Here is a 16,492-nt window from a genome sequence, read left to right as displayed (position 1 = left end):
TGACCTATCCAACATATACAGTGATTAATAAGGTTTTGGGTGATTTATCTTTTTAAATAAATACCATATAACTACTTAACATAGTAATATAACAATATAATATTCTTAAGTTATATCTTATATTTAAAAATGGTGAAATTATTACTTATGAAGAGTTGTTACTTATGTAACAATATTATAGAAGAACAATTCTTATAAAGCAATGAATCTTCTGGTATAAGTTTTATGTATATTGTTTATATTTTCAGTTAGAAGTACATATAGACAAAATAATAATTTAAAAAAAATTTTTGATTGATGATATATGAATACACAGCCTGTCAGCTGTTTATAATGTAAGTATATTGCATTCTGATTAATCATTAAATTTGGAAATATATTAACAAATTTCCCATTAAGGTTTTAGTAAAATCTATTTAACTTAGAGCATCTCAACATAACATATTAAATATTATTGTATAAATTATAATATATTAGTACAGCTAAAGGGTTGAACTACAACAAAGACATATGTTATTATTACTGCTGTCATGACAACATAGCATACAACAGTTAGTTCTCGATTTGAAATTCTGTTCTTTTTTTTTAATTTATCAGCCAAACAAGCTATCTGATAGGAATGGGCATGCAAACCCACAGCCATTGTTTAGTTTACTTATATTTTATAAACTTTAGGAACTAAGACATTATGTAAAGCCTGTAGTTACATTGGCCATTCTTCAAAACTTAACGTACACTAATATTAAGTATTGCTGTTTAGTTGTTCAATATGCTATGAGTGGTTTCCACTCAATAGGTTTGCACGCACAGATTTACCAAATATTGTGATTAATTTGAACCAATTTTGGTGATTCACATCATTGTTTACCAAATTATTTATTTTAATACAGATAAAATATATAAAAAGGATGGGATTTATATTTTTCTATTCATATTTATCGAGTTACCTAACAAAGGTAATCTGACAATGAATCTTTTGTCATTCTTATAATAACAACACTGTTAAGACTACTGTTAACTATTACACATATGTATAAATTTACAGAGTCAGTCTCATCCTTCCAATGAGCCATTGTTGGGCTAAAGCCTCCTCCAACTTTGAGCAGAAGGAGTTTCAACTACAAGGCTACAAAGCTGTGAAGTTGTTTGTAGACTGCATAGTCTATATACTGCTTTGGACTTGTCAGTATGTTACAATATATATTATAAATTGAAAGCATAGATAAAAATAGTATATTTTTGTTAAGTTTATTAACAGAAACTTAACAATTGCTTATGGTATTTATTTAAAAAAAAAAGAAACTTATGTTTATAAAAATTCAACACAAAGTAGGATTTGAGTAGTTATTATATATAAACTATATACAATAATTTTGTTCTTCAACTTCAGAAAAATGTGATACCTTTGTGCACTATTTAAAAAAAAAACAAACACGTTATATAAAATTAGCTATTGTTTTATACATAACTATGATTACACAAGTTCAAAATGAGAACATGTCAAGATTTAATACTAACTGCATTTCAAGCTCTAACAAAAACAGTAAAAACTCACCAAACAACAGTTAAAGACCTACTCAACCATAAACTACGTCCTATTAACATATACACAACGACATTTGTTGTGTAAAAGTAAAAATGCCCAACAAAACTCAACTTTCTACCCACATTTTAAGAAGAAAAAAAGCAAATAAGCGGGAAACTTTATATGGTATCTACGATGATTACGAAGAGGGAAAAGTAAAAGTATAAAACATCTGACAAAGGAATCGAGATTTTGCAATCAACAAGGGCAAACTAAATCGTGTTTTTTTTTACTTCCTTACGCATCTGTGACGAATCCGCAGTTTTCCTTTCAAGAAATCACTGTCATGGCACCGTTTACACATTAAATACTTTTCTTTATAATAAGATAACGATTTTATAAAAATTAAAATGTTAAATTACACTGATTCATTACTCGACGAAGTTTTAACTTTAGCTGTACACCTGAATTTACCTGTCAATTGACAGCTTTATTATACTACCAAGTGAAGTAGGTCTCTCAAGCCGTCAATAATGTAAAATTGAGGTTAACTCTAAATTTAGTTTCATTATACTTACGTAGTGATCACCCGTTTTACACTGTCATCGACCACATTTTAGTTTGAAATCTAGCACTTCACGAATTATTAACTGTTGTAACTCACTTCATTTACTTTTATGCAAGTTTTTGTAGATTAGTACATGTCATTGCTGTGAAATCTAGTTTATATAGGCCCTGTTTCTAAAAACTATTTCACGCAGTCAAATCACATCAAATGAAAAGAAATATAAGAAAGAGCACGAGCATGCTACAGTGCGAGAAAACGATATTGATTAGGCTCGTCGAAAAAATATCGATACATCGATATATCGATATTATTTTTTCAATGTATCGATATTTTTGAGCGATATTTAATGTTTCGATGTATCGAGATATCGATATAAAATTACGAGTATTGAAAAGGTATAAAAATCGATATTTTTTATAATTAAAAAATCCTAAAAAAGAATACTTTTTTTATACTAACATTTTTTAACAAATTACATTTTTTTTGTCTTTGGTCGACTTGATTTACTGCGTTTTAATTTGGTACTTAAGTTGGCTTTTAAGTTGGCAACTCTGTCTGTCAATGTCATTTCGGTGTCAGTGTCTGTGCTTCAACTATCCGTCCGTCTGTTATCCGTATTATAACCTCAACGCGAGCGTATTTCTGCCTGCATTTGAGTTGATTATAGTTCTCAAACAATCTAACTAATTAAATCAATAATTAATTCACGTATGTGAACAAAATAATTCGAGCATTCCAGTCATGTCTAGTGTTGTATGGAACTTTTTCAAAAAAATAGACAGACAAAACGTTTCATGTAATGTGTGTGGGAAAATATATAAAACCAGTGGCAATACGACGAATTTATCTACACATCTTAAAAATAAGCATCACCATGCGTTTTTGCAACTTAAAAATAAAAACTCAAGGTCAAGTGAAGTGAATATTACACCAAGAACAAGAACTAGTTCACCTGTTTCGTCTACTAATTCAACTATTACCAATACTAATAAACCTGCTGAGATAGAAAATAACTTCATGGAATTGTCTGAAATTGCGATTTACGATGATACTGGTGTAAGTATTTTATTTGTGAAAGATCAAACGTAGCTTTAGAATCTAAATATCAATTGTTCATAACCAATAACCAGTCAACTAATGATGTGTAATTACTAAAAGTATCGATATCGATAAATTAAAATTTTGGTGTTTTCACTTAACCTTAATACTATTTATGACGACAAGTGTAATGAAATATATACAAAATATTCAATAATTTTTTTCAGACTGAATCCTCCAAAGATGGTCAGAGTAAAGACTTGTGGAAACAGACTACACTCATAGATATGTTTGAAAGAAGTTCAAGCTATGAAGGTATTTTTTTTTTATATTAGATTACTGTATTGTTTACATTTTAGTTCTATGAGGATGTTCTAATTTTATTATTTTTCTCAATTTAGCAGGGGGTCATAAAACTAGCCAAATAAATCAAGCTTTGATCTACATGATTTGCAAAGACAACATGCCTCTATCTTGTGTAGAAAAATCAGGATTGAAAAGATTTATGAGCGTCATTTGTCCACGCTATAAAATTCCATCACGAACTACTGTAAGCGAACTATAATATTAAATTATTATCTTATCCTTTTTATTTTTAAATGTTATTTTATTATTCATTTCTCATTCCAGATAACTGGCCTCATGGAACAACGATACGCCACTACCAAAGCCATTTTAAAACAAAAATTAAGTGAGATAAATAATATTGCTTTAACAAGTGATATATTAACTCTTACTAACTCGACACGAAGTTTCATCGTAGTGACAGCACATTTTCTTAACACAGCTAATAACTGCACTCCTGAGCATGAGATGGTGACATTGACAGCACGAAGAATGTATCAGGTAAGTAAAGTATAAAATAAATGCATCAAATTATAAAAAATAAAATAAATAGTTAATTATAATAAATTTAATAAAGTGGACTAATATTGGTCTTCTTTCCTGCAGGCGCACACAGCTGATTATATAAAAGAATGCTTTGAAAATATTACCGACGAGTTTACAATAGAAAAGGATTGCATCTTATCAATTACCACTGATGGTGGTGCTAACATGGTTGCTGCAGTGAAGAAATTTTTGGAAGATGGAAAAAGAATTCCTTGCATGGCGCATTTGCTGAATTTAATAGTGGATGGCGCAACAAGAGATAATGCACCAGTTCTTGAAATTGCCAATCGTGTCAAAGCCATTGTTACATATTTTAAACAATCTGTGAACGCAATGGACGATTTGCGAGCAGAACAAGAGGGACAAAAGAAAGAGGGAGAAGTATTAACACTTATACAATCAGTAAGCACAAGGTGGAATTCTTGTCTTGATATGTTGGAAAGATTCAATACATTATCAGCTATTGTGGCTAAGATTTTAGCAACTAGGCGGAATGCACCTGATATGATAACTTCTTCAGAGTTAAGTGTCATACGAGATCTGATAATATTGCTTACCCCATTTAAGCAAGCTACTGAAGAAATTAGCGGCGATCAGTACGTGACTTCTAGTTTGGCGATTCCCATTGCAAACTTACTTCAGAAAGGACTTGAAGAAGTAAAACCTTTCACTGAATTTGGTGTTGCTGTTCAGAAGAGTTTGCTCAACTTAGTTATTGCCAAACTAGAACCACTAGAGCGACATTTACATCTTGCTATAGCAACAATTTTAGACCCTCGCTTTAAGCGTATTCATTTTAATTCAGCACTAGCTGTTTCCACTGCAATAACCGCATTGTCAAAAGAAATACGTTTAGAACATAGACGTAGAGGACAACTTTCGCCTGAACTCAGACCCACAACCACTACCATAATTCCAAATTCAGAAAATTCTTCGCCGTCGTTGTGGTCCGGACATGAAAAAATTATGATAGATATTGCTGCAGCAACCTCCAGTTTACTTTCAACCTGTGATGGTATGCCTAGCGAACTAAAGCAATATCTAGATCAGCCTATAATACCCAGAAAAGAGAATCCTACAAAATTCTGGTTTGATTGTCGTCATTTTACTCCAGTCCTTTCCGACATAGCTCTAAAGTATTTGATATCGCCTGCGTCCTCGGTTTCCTCAGAGAGAGTGGCATCTGCTGTAAATCTCGCAGTACCCAATAACAGAAGTCGGCTTACAGCCGAGCATGTAAATCAAAGAGTTTTTCTTATGTCTGTATCAGATAAATATTGGTTTGATTAATAAATAATTAATATTTTTTATTGTTGTCCTTGATTTAAAAAATTTAAAAATGATGTCTATTGATTAGTATTTATCTAGTAATGTAAGATGATTGAAGTAGATTAGGCCAAATAATTTTTTTTTCCTATCACACCGATATATCGATATATCGATATTTTTAAATAAAAATATCAATATCGATATTGATATATTCAAAAATTATCGATACAATATATATCGATACTTTATTGCATTTCCGACATCCCTAATATTGATTACTGTTTATTGACGCTAGGTGACGCTCAAAGAAATATTTTAAGCTGCGTTCAATTTAAATGGTTTTCTACTAATACTTATACATATTATTGACAATTTATTTATTTACGACTGCAAGAAGTAATGGTACGATATAAACACCAACCATTTTTTTCATTATTAAAAATATGAAATTTTATAAAATATTTCATATTTATTCAACGAAAATAGGCAAATATAAATAATTATGACCTTGAAAACGTAACAAATATTTCTATATCATTGAATTTACATTTTCTATATTTTAGGAGTAGGTCTCACAATAATAAATAAATTATGTTGATTTATTAAATATTACGATTGGATCTGCAGATTTATCCTCTGTATTTTCAATGGCACTTTGACATTGACAATTGTTTGTGTGACAATGACATTACCGACCAATGACCAACAAGACCACAATTTGTATATTTAGTATTTACTAATGTATTCATAGACTTAAAAATTACCATAACTGGCTTAAACTGGTGCTAATATCTTCTAAATAACAACCGTAACAAGCTATTGTACGATGTGCTACGTAATTATTACCGGGCGCAGTCTTGCGTGGTTGCTTTTAAGTTTAGTAGCGTTCATGCTAATTTTAACCGGTATAATGACGCCCAAATGGCTTTTAGGTCAGCCTGTTGTATTAAACGAGAACAACACAACAAAGTTCTATGTACCCAGCGTAGGAATATATAATCGGTTTGTATTATTGATATTCATATCTTAGATTTTATTATTGAATTCGATCATTAATCTTATAATATTTTTCTTGAAATAATTAAATCGTAAACGAACTTGAATTGTAATTTAGATGAAATATTTGAATATTTTCCTCAATTTAGGTCTGAAACTTCCATTGACAAAGAATATTAAAAAAACTTTTAATTCTGAGAATACACCAACACATAAAAATCCATATCAGGAACTTAATGATGAACTTTTGATATTCTTGTCTTTCCTACGACAAAAAAAATTATCTATGTTTTAAGACAAAATCAAAATTCAGAAAATTGTATTTAAAATCTTCTACACAACACACAAACTGACTAAAAATGAAGATAAACTAAGTAAACTTCTCAAAATCATCTAAATTCCTTAATGTATCTACAACAGCTAAGTCTATATAAAAGATAGAATTACTTTGAAACATTTATAAACTTGTTTATTCTTTATGATTTCCTGGTACTTATGTATCAATAAGTGAATATTAAAATGATAATATGAATATTAAACCCCAACTCCATTATAAAAATTACATATAATTATTATTTCTGCTCATGTTTGAGGGATTAACTAACACCTGCCCACACAGGTGTTTGTTGAAAGTTTTGATAACAGTTTAATCTAATAAATATTAGAAACAGAATTATCAAGCTCTTGACCAATTATATACCACCAATTGGATGTCAAATATAATATATTTGACATTTGACCTCTTGTGTTTGGTGGCATTTTGCTGTATACATTATAATATAACATGTATATGGCCCAGGAGCTCAGATGGCCCAGTGGTTAGAATGCGTGCATTGTAACCGATGATTGCGGGTTCAAGCCCAAGCAAGCACCACTATATGTATATAGTGGTGCTTGCATGTATGCTTAAATTGTGTTTATAATTCATCTCATGCTTGGCGGTGAAGAAAAACATCGGTAGGAAACATGCATATGTCTAATTTCATCGAAATTCTGCTACATGTGCATTCCACCAACCTGCATTGGAACAGCGTGGTGGAATATGTTTCAAACCTTCTCCTTAGTGGGAGAGGAGGCCTTAGCCCAGCAGTGGGAAATTTGCAGGCTGTTACTGTACTGTATAACATGTATAATTTACAATGATTGGTTGAGCAGTAAAACTTTTTGAATTTAGAATATTAAGATGTAGGAGAATTTGCATCGAAGAAATTTACATAAATACTATACGTAATTTGTAAAGTTTACTGTATTTATACACATTAATGTTATTGTTTTCAGATGTATTCGTATGAAACATGACCGTTACAACTGTGCACCATTCTCTTTGTATGGCTTGGCTACGGATTCTTCTGTGTATCCTAAACCATGGAAGGCTGCGCTGTTTTTCTTATCTCTATGTAAGTATGCCTCTTTGACTGACACATACCATTAGTCTAGATGTTAGGTTTTATAGTCAGAGATCCTAAGGACCTAGCTCATAAAGTTTTTCTTTTATTGCTGGAAAAACGCTTTACGCGCTCTCCCCACGTGATTGAAAGTGGGGGGGGGTGTGGGACACCCGGTTTCTTAGACGCCGAGTGTTTCCAGCTCCACCGGGTTTACCGACTAAAAAACCAGCGGTACCCTCACCGTTTCTCGTCGGGCGCCACGGGATCGCTTACGCACGCTACCGTGGCGCCCTGACGGTCGGGGTACTGAGACCCCCCCTGATCCATGCGGCGCCTATTGGGGGGGGGGGGAGAAGGTGCGCGTAGTGCCCTTTCCTCCTCCCCGGTCGTCTACGCTGGAGCGGGTCTGCAGCGGCATCCTCTTTCCGCTCCCTGCGACATCACTTTTTCGCAGAAGGAGCGCATCTCCAAACAAAATGTCCTAGTTAGAACTTAGCTTTTGAACTGTTTCTGTTTCTAAATTTTATTATAAGTTTGAGTTACTTAAGTCAGTTAAGTAAGTAAGTAAGGATTTTTTCATTGCATATTATTTTTAATTAATTTTTGTGGGAATTTTTAAGAGCGACTTTTTGTACGAATTCGTTCATGTTCGAATACGAATTTCCACCAACGTCCTTTCTGATCATTTTATTTCGGTTGCTTTAAAATAAATTCCTACTTTTTATACATTTTTGGAAAGCCTAGAAAACGGGCATGTTTTTAAAATAATCTGCAGGCCAAAAAAGAAATTTAAATAATTTCGTTTTTAGTCTCGCATTTCTAAATTTGGCCAGATAATTATTATTTAAACATTGACAAATATCCAATGTTTAATTATTGCACAATGTATATGGGGATTAAAATTATTGCAAACAGTCACCCCTATCACCTTCTAAAGGATAAACGTCGAATTACCAATAATCCTGTATAATGTAGTCACAGCAATGCATGGTTGGGTCTGTTAGTATACATATATCAAAGAAAAAATATTGACTAGTTTTCTAAAATTATAAATTAATTCATGCATCCAATAATTACTAAGTTTTTCTACCTCGAAAAGCATCTCAAGTCGTTGTTCCTGCCACTGATCATGTCTGATCTTTTGTCCCATTAGGCTTACAAGAGTTAGGAATTAGAGTGAATGTTTCAGGGGAGGATGGCATTATCATCAGATGCTATTCTGCCTTGAAATTAGCCTCTAGAGGTCATAATTATCATCATAAGTTTTTCGTCTGTAAATATTTATCGATGACATATTCTGCATAATATTTACTTTCATTAAAGGTGCAGCGATACAGTTTTCGACAGTTCTAGCCGGAGTATTGGCGTGCTGTGTGCAATCGGTTTTCAAAAAGAGCGTTATATCTCTAGCAGGAGCCACGCAAGCTTTGGGAGGTGAACATTTTGTACTATAATAATAATTGGTGTATTATTTAATAATTTCGTAGAGGTTTTTAAACAACAGGTCCCGTAGGCCTTGATATGTGTTGGTGGCATGACAAAGTATGTCTTGGTTTGTCCTAAAATGGGAAGTGATATCAAGCAAGCGGGGAACATAGGTAATAGGCTATTTGACGGTTTTTTAAAATCCATTTTGTATTATTTAGTAGAAGTTAAGGAACCCAGTAAAAGTTGTGTTTTTTATTTCTAGTACATATTTGCCGAAAAATAACATATTCAAAATTCCATATTTAAAAAGCGCGCAAAAACTCTACTTGGACAATACGGCGCTAATGGGGTCGGTGACGTCTCTTTCCTATATTTTAATCCGTGGTACATTTAGTAGAAAAGCAATGTTAACAAGCAAGTGACTTCATCACTTTCTTGGTGGTAGGGCTCTGTGCAAGCCCGTCTGGGTAGGTAACACCCACTCATCAGTTATTCTACAGCCAAATAACAGTACTCAGTATTGTTGTGTTCCGGTTTGAAGGGTGAGTGAGCCAGTGTAACTACAGGCACAAGGGACATAACATCTTAGTTCCCAAGGTTGGTGGCGCATTGACGATGTAAGGGATAGTTAATATTTCTTACAGCGTCATTGTCTATGGGTGATGGTGACTACTTACCATCATGTGGCCCATATGCTCGTCCGCCAACCTATATCATAAAAAAAACTGGTCCTATAGTCCTGTGATACGTGTTGATGGCATGACAAAGTATGTCTTGGTTTGTCCGAAAATAGGAGTGCTATCAAGCAAGAAGGGAACATAGGTAACTCTGTCTTTAGAGATGTATTTGAAGAACCTAGTTCTTTCTAGAACGATAACTAAGGCGAAGAAATTGCCAGAATTAACGAGAAGCTGATGCGTCTTACCTTAGGAACACGTATAGTACGACACAACTTAGATGTAGCATCGGCAAAATTCGTAAAACCGATTACTGCCGATTTACACAGCCAATAGAAATAGCTCCCTATCGCGCCATTCGAAGCTATTCGTTGCTATAGATTCTGGCGTCAGTTCAATCCGAGAAAGCAAATCGACGTGTCAATCTGACGAATAAATTAGGTCATATGATATTACAAGTTATTACGTTTGTGTAAAGATCATATTCACATGAGAAATAAATATTGATAATTTGGGATAGTGTACTTAATTCGGATGTGATCGGTTTTACGAATTATGCCGATGCTACATCTAATTTGTGTTATACTATACGTTGGTGTCTCGCGAAGCCAAGAGAATTTTCTATCATTTATCATCAGAATCAACTGTATTATAAAATTAAAATACACAAGAGCGGTTTTTGCTTAACTGAGCATAATAGGCTATTTGACTGATTTTTAAAATCCATTTATTTTATTTATTAGAGGTTAGGGTAGGGAACCCAGTAAAAGTTGCTTTTTTTACTTCTAGTACATATTTACTGAAAAATAACATATTTAAAAAGCGCGCAAAAACTCTACTTGGACAATATGGCGCTGTAATGGGGTCGGTGACGTCACTTGGCTGTATTTTAATCTGTGATACATATGGTAGAAAAGCAAGGTTAACAAGCCAGTGACTTCATCATAAGCCCGGCCAATCGGGAGCGCTTTGTGACAAACGTTTGAAAAAATGCATTTTTATTTATGGATTTTTGAATAAATTAAGTATTATTTTCAACTTTCGTTAAAAAATAGACATTTTTAAACTCATAATACATATATAGTGTTTACAATTATTGACAATTTATTTTTCGCACTGTCAAATAGCCTATTATTATACGAAAAAAAATACGAAGAGGAAAGAGCTTCAATCTGCGGCCCGGGCTTCACATAGACATGTTACCCATTTGCTTAAAAGGGAATTTCTGTTTCAGGTTTCTTTGGAGTCCTGGGCCTTCTCTTGTACCCGTGGGGTTGGGGCGCGTCGCGTGTGAAGCGCCTCTGCGGTGAATACTCGGAGCCCTATATACCAGGGGAATGTTCTATCGGTAATATATTATATATCTATACATATATTATAAATGTGAAAGTAAATCTGTCTGTTAACTCCACGCTGAAACTGCTGAACCGATTTGGATGAAACTTGTTAGGAAATAGTTTGAGTCCCGGGAAAGGAGACTTCATTTAATTCACATTTTGTGTGCTATAGATGAGATGTAATAAATTTCTCACGGGTAAAGCTGCAGGATCATCTAGTATAAATATATATTTAGTCATTGTAGTTCGTCTTTTTATAAATATTTTTTATATGTATGTGCTTATCAGGTAAACGAAAAGTGTTCCAAGAAATATTAGTTAAAAAAAGTAAAGTAACAGCCTGTAAATTTCCCACTACTGGGATAAGGCCTCCTCTTCCATTAAGGAAAGAGTTTGGAACATATTCCACCACGCTGTTCCAATGCGGGTTGGTGGAATGCACATCTGGCAGAATTTCGATGAAATTAGACACATGCAGGTTTCCTCACGTTGTTTTCCTTCACCGCTGAACACGGAATGAATTATTAACACAAATTAAGCACATATAGTGGTGTTTGCCTGGGTTTGAACTCGCAATCATCGGTTAAGATGCACGCGTTCTAACCACTGGGCCATCTCAGCTCTAAGAAATATTATGATACATTAAATTTTCTTAGTACTTTTCGTGTAAATCAAAAGCGGCTTATAATTTGCGAGCTGCTTGGTATTTCAGGAATTTACGATAATAATAATAATAAATATGAGACAACATCACATACATTACTCTGATCCCAATGTAAGTAGCTGAAGCACTTGTGTTATGGAAATCAGAAGTAACGACGGTACCACAAACACCCAGACCCAAGACAACATAGAAAACTAATGGTAATCTACATCGACTCGGCCGGGAATCGAACCCGGGACCTCAGAGTGGCGTACCCATGAAAACCGGTGTACACACCACTCGACCATGGAGGTCGTAGTACGTAAAAATGGAAAGAGGATTTTTCGTAAATAAACTTTTACCTTGACCTGGTCCTTACTTGGTCTACTCATGGAATAACAGTTCGATATAAGATATACGTAGACAGACCTGAATATTATATAGGGAATACTTTCTATTTATCCGATAGTTGCAAGTTCATTTGGTGGTAGGGCTTTGTGCAAGCCCGTTTGGGTAGGTACCACCCACTCATCAGTTATTCTACCGCGAAACAACAGTACGCGGTATTGTTTTGTTCCGGTTTGAAGGGTGAGTGAGCCAGTGTAACTACAGGCACAAGGGACATAACATCTTAGTTCCCGAAGTTGGTGGCACATTGACGATGTAAGGGATAGTTATTATTTCTTACAGCGTCATTGTCTATGGGCGATGGTGACCACTTACCATCAGGTGGCTCATATGCTCGTCCGCCAACCTATACTAAAAAGTTTAAAAACGGACGATTAAATTTTATGTCCTTAATTTGTGAGACCGAAAAGTGTACAGGGAAATTTGTGTACGCAAAAACATAAATGATTTTCCCAAAAAGCGTTTGTGTGCTAAAGAATATTACAGAACTAATAATTTTCTAGTTGACTGCACACCTTGGGAATGAGATGATCGCCTCTAGGCTATTTCAAATAACAAATATATGTTTGTTATTGTATATTGTAAATTGATATTATAAAAAATAGATCCCGCTGAGTTTCTTTCGGTGGTTCTTCTCAGGTCTGAGGTATTATATTCCGAACCGGTGGTAGATTTTCGACAATCAATAAGAAAGTGTAAACGCTTCCATTTTGAATAAAGGTTTTTGATCTTGACTTGACCTTGTGCAAACTCCATTTGTAAACTACATTGAAACAGTGTAGTGGAATATGCTGTAAAAATCCTGAAAATGTAAGAAGTCCTTAGCATGTGGCATTACTAACGTAAGCCTCGTACAGACTCCGGCTTTATGTTATTTTTGGACAAGCAAATGGTAAGTGGTCATCGCCGCCTATAGACATATATAATGGTGCAATTGTGTGCAATTTACCATTTCTTACATGGCCATTGTGCCACGAACCTTAGGAACTAAGATGTTATGTCACTTGTGTAGTTAAAATGGCTCACTCATCCTTCGAATCGAAATACAACTACACATTATGCTGTTTGAAGAATATCTGATGATTGGGTGTTATATACTTACCCAGACGAGCTTGCACAAAACCCTACCCAATAAAACATTAAGTTTTTATCAGAAAAAATTGGTGACAAAACAACTTTTTTTCTTTCACAGGATGGGCCCTCTTCGTAACAGCTATAGGTGTAGCTCAAGTATTTCTGGCCAGCGCGTTATCCAAGACAGCTGATAAAGCGGCCAACTCAGATAAAGTTCAGTTTCAGATGGATGAAGGGAAACAGCTGATATGTCTCGTCTGATAAGTCCAAAACAATTATCATCCTTCAGTTATACTCTGCAAGAATAAACTAAAAAATCACTCCTGTTATGCGATATTGATTGTAACAGTTATAAAATTTTAAGCATATAAGGATCAAAATAGTATACGGTCATGTGAGTGGTATTCCTTTTTATATTTGTGTAATACATGATTAAACCTAAAATAATTTTGACTGATAAAAACATATATTCTTTGGTATATTAAAATTAATTCATTGTAAGTCTCGACTATATCAATAGTTTAATAAAAAACATACTCGAATGCTTTTATATATATTTGTATTTAAAATTATATGCATATTAAGTCAAAAGCAGTTGAGTAAAAGTGTATTAATTGTAGTGACAAGACCACTTCCAATAATACTTTGGTTAATTTTAAGAATTAAATGTTTTGGTTGAGAATTATCGTGTCGACTGTACACGAAAATCTTCGAGCCTATATGGATCGTATTGTGTAGAAATTGGCCACCTCAGATGTACCATTAAATAAGAAAAGCAAATTTGAGAAATTAAATGATGTCTAAAATAATATGCATAATATTATAGTCACATACATTTTTAATTTGACAGGGTTACCGTCACTATAAAAATGGTTTTGTTTGGGTTGGTACAGTCTGCAAAACATGGTACAATTATACTTTATTTCATTGAAATCTCTGATTATAATCCGTCCTAAATAACATTTTTTTTATACAGATACTTTGATCATTAACATTTTATTATTAAATCCGCGCGTGGTCTGAATGAGATGCGACGTTTGGGAATTAAGATACACACGGTACGACCGCTAGTGGTAGCGTTAGCAAGATGCAATTTGTTAATTGTTTGGATTTTGATTCGCAATTAGTTACTATTAATTAAGAGATTTATTTACGTTATCAGATTGTGGTGATTTAACACAGATTTATGAAATGGCATCATAACATAACTCTAGTGATATGAAAAATTATATAATGATTTCGATATAAAGGCAATTTTTTTAAAAGGTAATCACGAAGTTATCCTTACTGTCAAATCAAATCAAAATAAACTTTATTCAGGTAGGCTTTTACAAGCACTTTTGAATCGTCATTTTATAATTAAGTAAAGCTACCTCCGGTTCGGAAAGTAGATTCTACCGAGAAGAACCGGCAAGAAACTCAGTAGTTACTCTTTTTTAACATTTAAAAAATAAAAAGTCATGTTAGTGAAATATAATTACTTAAATTTATTTATCCTGCTTGGAAGTCAACAGGTATTAACTCCATGCTTTTTTATCACCTGTACTGTTGATCATACATACATTCATTCTTAACATACTTAGCTTTGGGAGTGTCGTAAAGTTTCGTATTTTTTTTTTGCTAACGCTCCTCGACTCAATAACGGTTGTTTGATTTATATTTAAAAATCGATCTCATTCTCATATCGCGCGGATTTCTTTTTCATATTATTGTTGCGGGTAATAAAATGATATCAATCGTAAAAATCGGTTGTATTTCAATATATTATACGATAAAATTGAGGAGGACACAGTTATGGTGCATTATTTATCATTAAAAATTGTAATCTCAATTTTACAGACTGAAAATGGCTTCCATTTTTGAATATTTTTTTATTCGATTCGTAACTTGACATTTTTTTATAGTCACATATATCAAAGAAATCGTTTTTTTTTTTAATTTGTAATACTCACATAGTTTTTAAGATTATATTTTAACATATAAGAATATATATAATAATATTATATTGACTAAGAGAGTGAGCATTTGCCATATATTTTTATTGATTGTATGTCATTGCCATATATGAAAAATATTTGGCTTTAATTGTTAAAATAAAAAAAAAAACAGTATTATTTTATTTCGTTCCTTTAAAATTCGAATGGTTGGTTGTATTTTAGTTTTAATGTAGAAAAAAAAGTCTCTAAATTATTTTCAATTCCGATAATATTTTTAATATGGCATATTGTAGTTTAAATAATATACTTAAGTTGTTTGTGCAAAAGTGATTTTATGTTCAAAATAATGTACTCAATGTTTGTTTTCTTATGCAATGTAAAAGTAGAAATGTGTAGTAAAGTAACAGCTTGTAAATTTCCCACAGCTGGGCTAAGGCCTCCTCTCCCATTGAGGAGAGGGTATGGAACATATTCCACCACGCTGTTCCTATGCCTGTTGGTGGAATGCACATGTGGCAGAATTTCTTTGACATTAGAAACATGCAGGTTTCCTCACGATGTTTTCCTTCACCGCCGAACACGAGATGAATTATAAAGACAAATTAAGCACATATATATAGCGGTGCTTGCCTGGGCTTGAACTCAAATCATCGGTTAAGATGCACGCGTTTTAACCACTGGGCCATCTCAGCTCTTATCTTAGAAATGTGAAAAGCATTATAATTAATTTAAATTAATACCTGTGCTATTAAAATTTATAAAAAAAAAACAAGTACTCAAAATCACTTTTGCACTTAAAAAACCATATACTGCCTTATGAACTTTTAAACTAGATTAAGTTTAACCAATACTAAACTATTTTTATATTGTATACAAAATATATTATACATATGTTATAGATAGTTTAATTTTAATAATATAATGTATAATCTATTCATATAAAAAAACAGAATACATATATAAAATGTTATACATTAATTTTATATATCAGTGACATTTAAAAGCTATATGACATTTGGTTTACTGTTTAGTTAAAAAGTCAATTACATTTTTTTTAATTTATAGTCTGTGCTCAATACTAATAGGTTGTAAGATGATAGCTGCACATTTGTCTTTTCCAGGCGAAATATTAAAAAAAACTATCTTAGTTGTTTATGGAATGTAGAGGGGAGTACTCTATTGGGAGAGAGAGCGACTTCGTCCCAAATTACCCTTAAAATAATTTAAAATACAAAATAATAATTAAATAACTGTTAAAAATCTGTCATTATTTTTTAGTATTTTCAACTACCCACATTGTTCAATACAACAAA

The 16,492-nt window shown here is 32.9% G+C and overlaps 3 protein-coding genes across 6 annotated transcripts in view; 2 read left to right on the top strand and 1 right to left on the bottom strand.

The window, feature by feature from the left end:
- LOC124541258 (cullin-1) overlaps positions 1 to 2,355 on the bottom strand; it is a 50,340-nt gene extending 47,985 nt beyond the window's left edge. Inside the window, exon 1 of one of the 4 annotated variants that reach the window (XM_047119145.1) lies at positions 2,104 to 2,355. The gene's annotated coding sequence lies outside the window, so the exon portion shown is untranslated. Of the gene's footprint in view, positions 1 to 1,555; positions 1,710 to 1,818; positions 2,018 to 2,103 lie in introns of those variants that run through there. The other 3 variants (XM_047119146.1, XM_047119147.1, XM_047119148.1) reach the window with 3 other exon arrangements.
- Positions 2,356 to 2,420: 65 nt separating this feature from the next.
- On the top strand, positions 2,421 to 5,332 carry LOC124541259 (E3 SUMO-protein ligase ZBED1-like). Its single transcript, XM_047119150.1, has 5 exons — positions 2,421 to 3,149; positions 3,359 to 3,446; positions 3,533 to 3,681; positions 3,762 to 3,977; positions 4,083 to 5,332. Exons 1-5 carry the CDS (start codon positions 2,835 to 2,837, stop codon positions 5,310 to 5,312), a joined length of 1,998 nt encoding a protein of 665 aa, XP_046975106.1. The 5' UTR covers positions 2,421 to 2,834; the 3' UTR covers positions 5,313 to 5,332.
- Positions 5,333 to 5,985: 653 nt separating this feature from the next.
- On the top strand, positions 5,986 to 13,660 carry LOC124541109 (LHFPL tetraspan subfamily member 2a protein). Its single transcript, XM_047118939.1, has 5 exons — positions 5,986 to 6,293; positions 7,566 to 7,684; positions 8,999 to 9,109; positions 11,015 to 11,128; positions 13,361 to 13,660. Exons 1-5 carry the CDS (start codon positions 6,118 to 6,120, stop codon positions 13,501 to 13,503), a joined length of 663 nt encoding a protein of 220 aa, XP_046974895.1. The 5' UTR covers positions 5,986 to 6,117; the 3' UTR covers positions 13,504 to 13,660.
- The last annotated feature ends 2,832 nt before the right edge of the window (positions 13,661 to 16,492 follow it).

The sequence above is a fragment of the Vanessa cardui genome, chromosome 27 (assembly GCF_905220365.1).
Source record: "Vanessa cardui chromosome 27, ilVanCard2.1, whole genome shotgun sequence".
NCBI classification, from domain to species: domain Eukaryota; kingdom Metazoa; phylum Arthropoda; class Insecta; order Lepidoptera; family Nymphalidae; genus Vanessa; species Vanessa cardui.
This window is presented reverse-complemented; position numbering and strand designations above follow the sequence as displayed.

Excerpts from the sequence above, each read along its gene's own strand:
- LOC124541259 (XM_047119150.1), top strand. The coding sequence starts at position 2,835 with ATGTCTAGTGTTGTATGGAACTTTTTCAAAAAAATAGACAGACAAAAC. Across the intron at positions 3,150-3,358 it reads CGATTTACGATGATACTGGT|ACTGAATCCTCCAAAGATGG; the intron begins GTAAGTATTTTA and ends AATTTTTTTCAG. Across the intron at positions 3,978-4,082 it reads CAGCACGAAGAATGTATCAG|GCGCACACAGCTGATTATAT; the intron begins GTAAGTAAAGTA and ends TCTTTCCTGCAG.
- LOC124541109 (XM_047118939.1), top strand. The coding sequence starts at position 6,118 with ATGTGCTACGTAATTATTACCGGGCGCAGTCTTGCGTGGTTGCTTTTA. Across the intron at positions 7,685-8,998 it reads GCTGTTTTTCTTATCTCTAT|GTGCAGCGATACAGTTTTCG; the intron begins GTAAGTATGCCT and ends CTTTCATTAAAG. Across the intron at positions 11,129-13,360 it reads ACCAGGGGAATGTTCTATCG|GATGGGCCCTCTTCGTAACA; the intron begins GTAATATATTAT and ends TTTCTTTCACAG.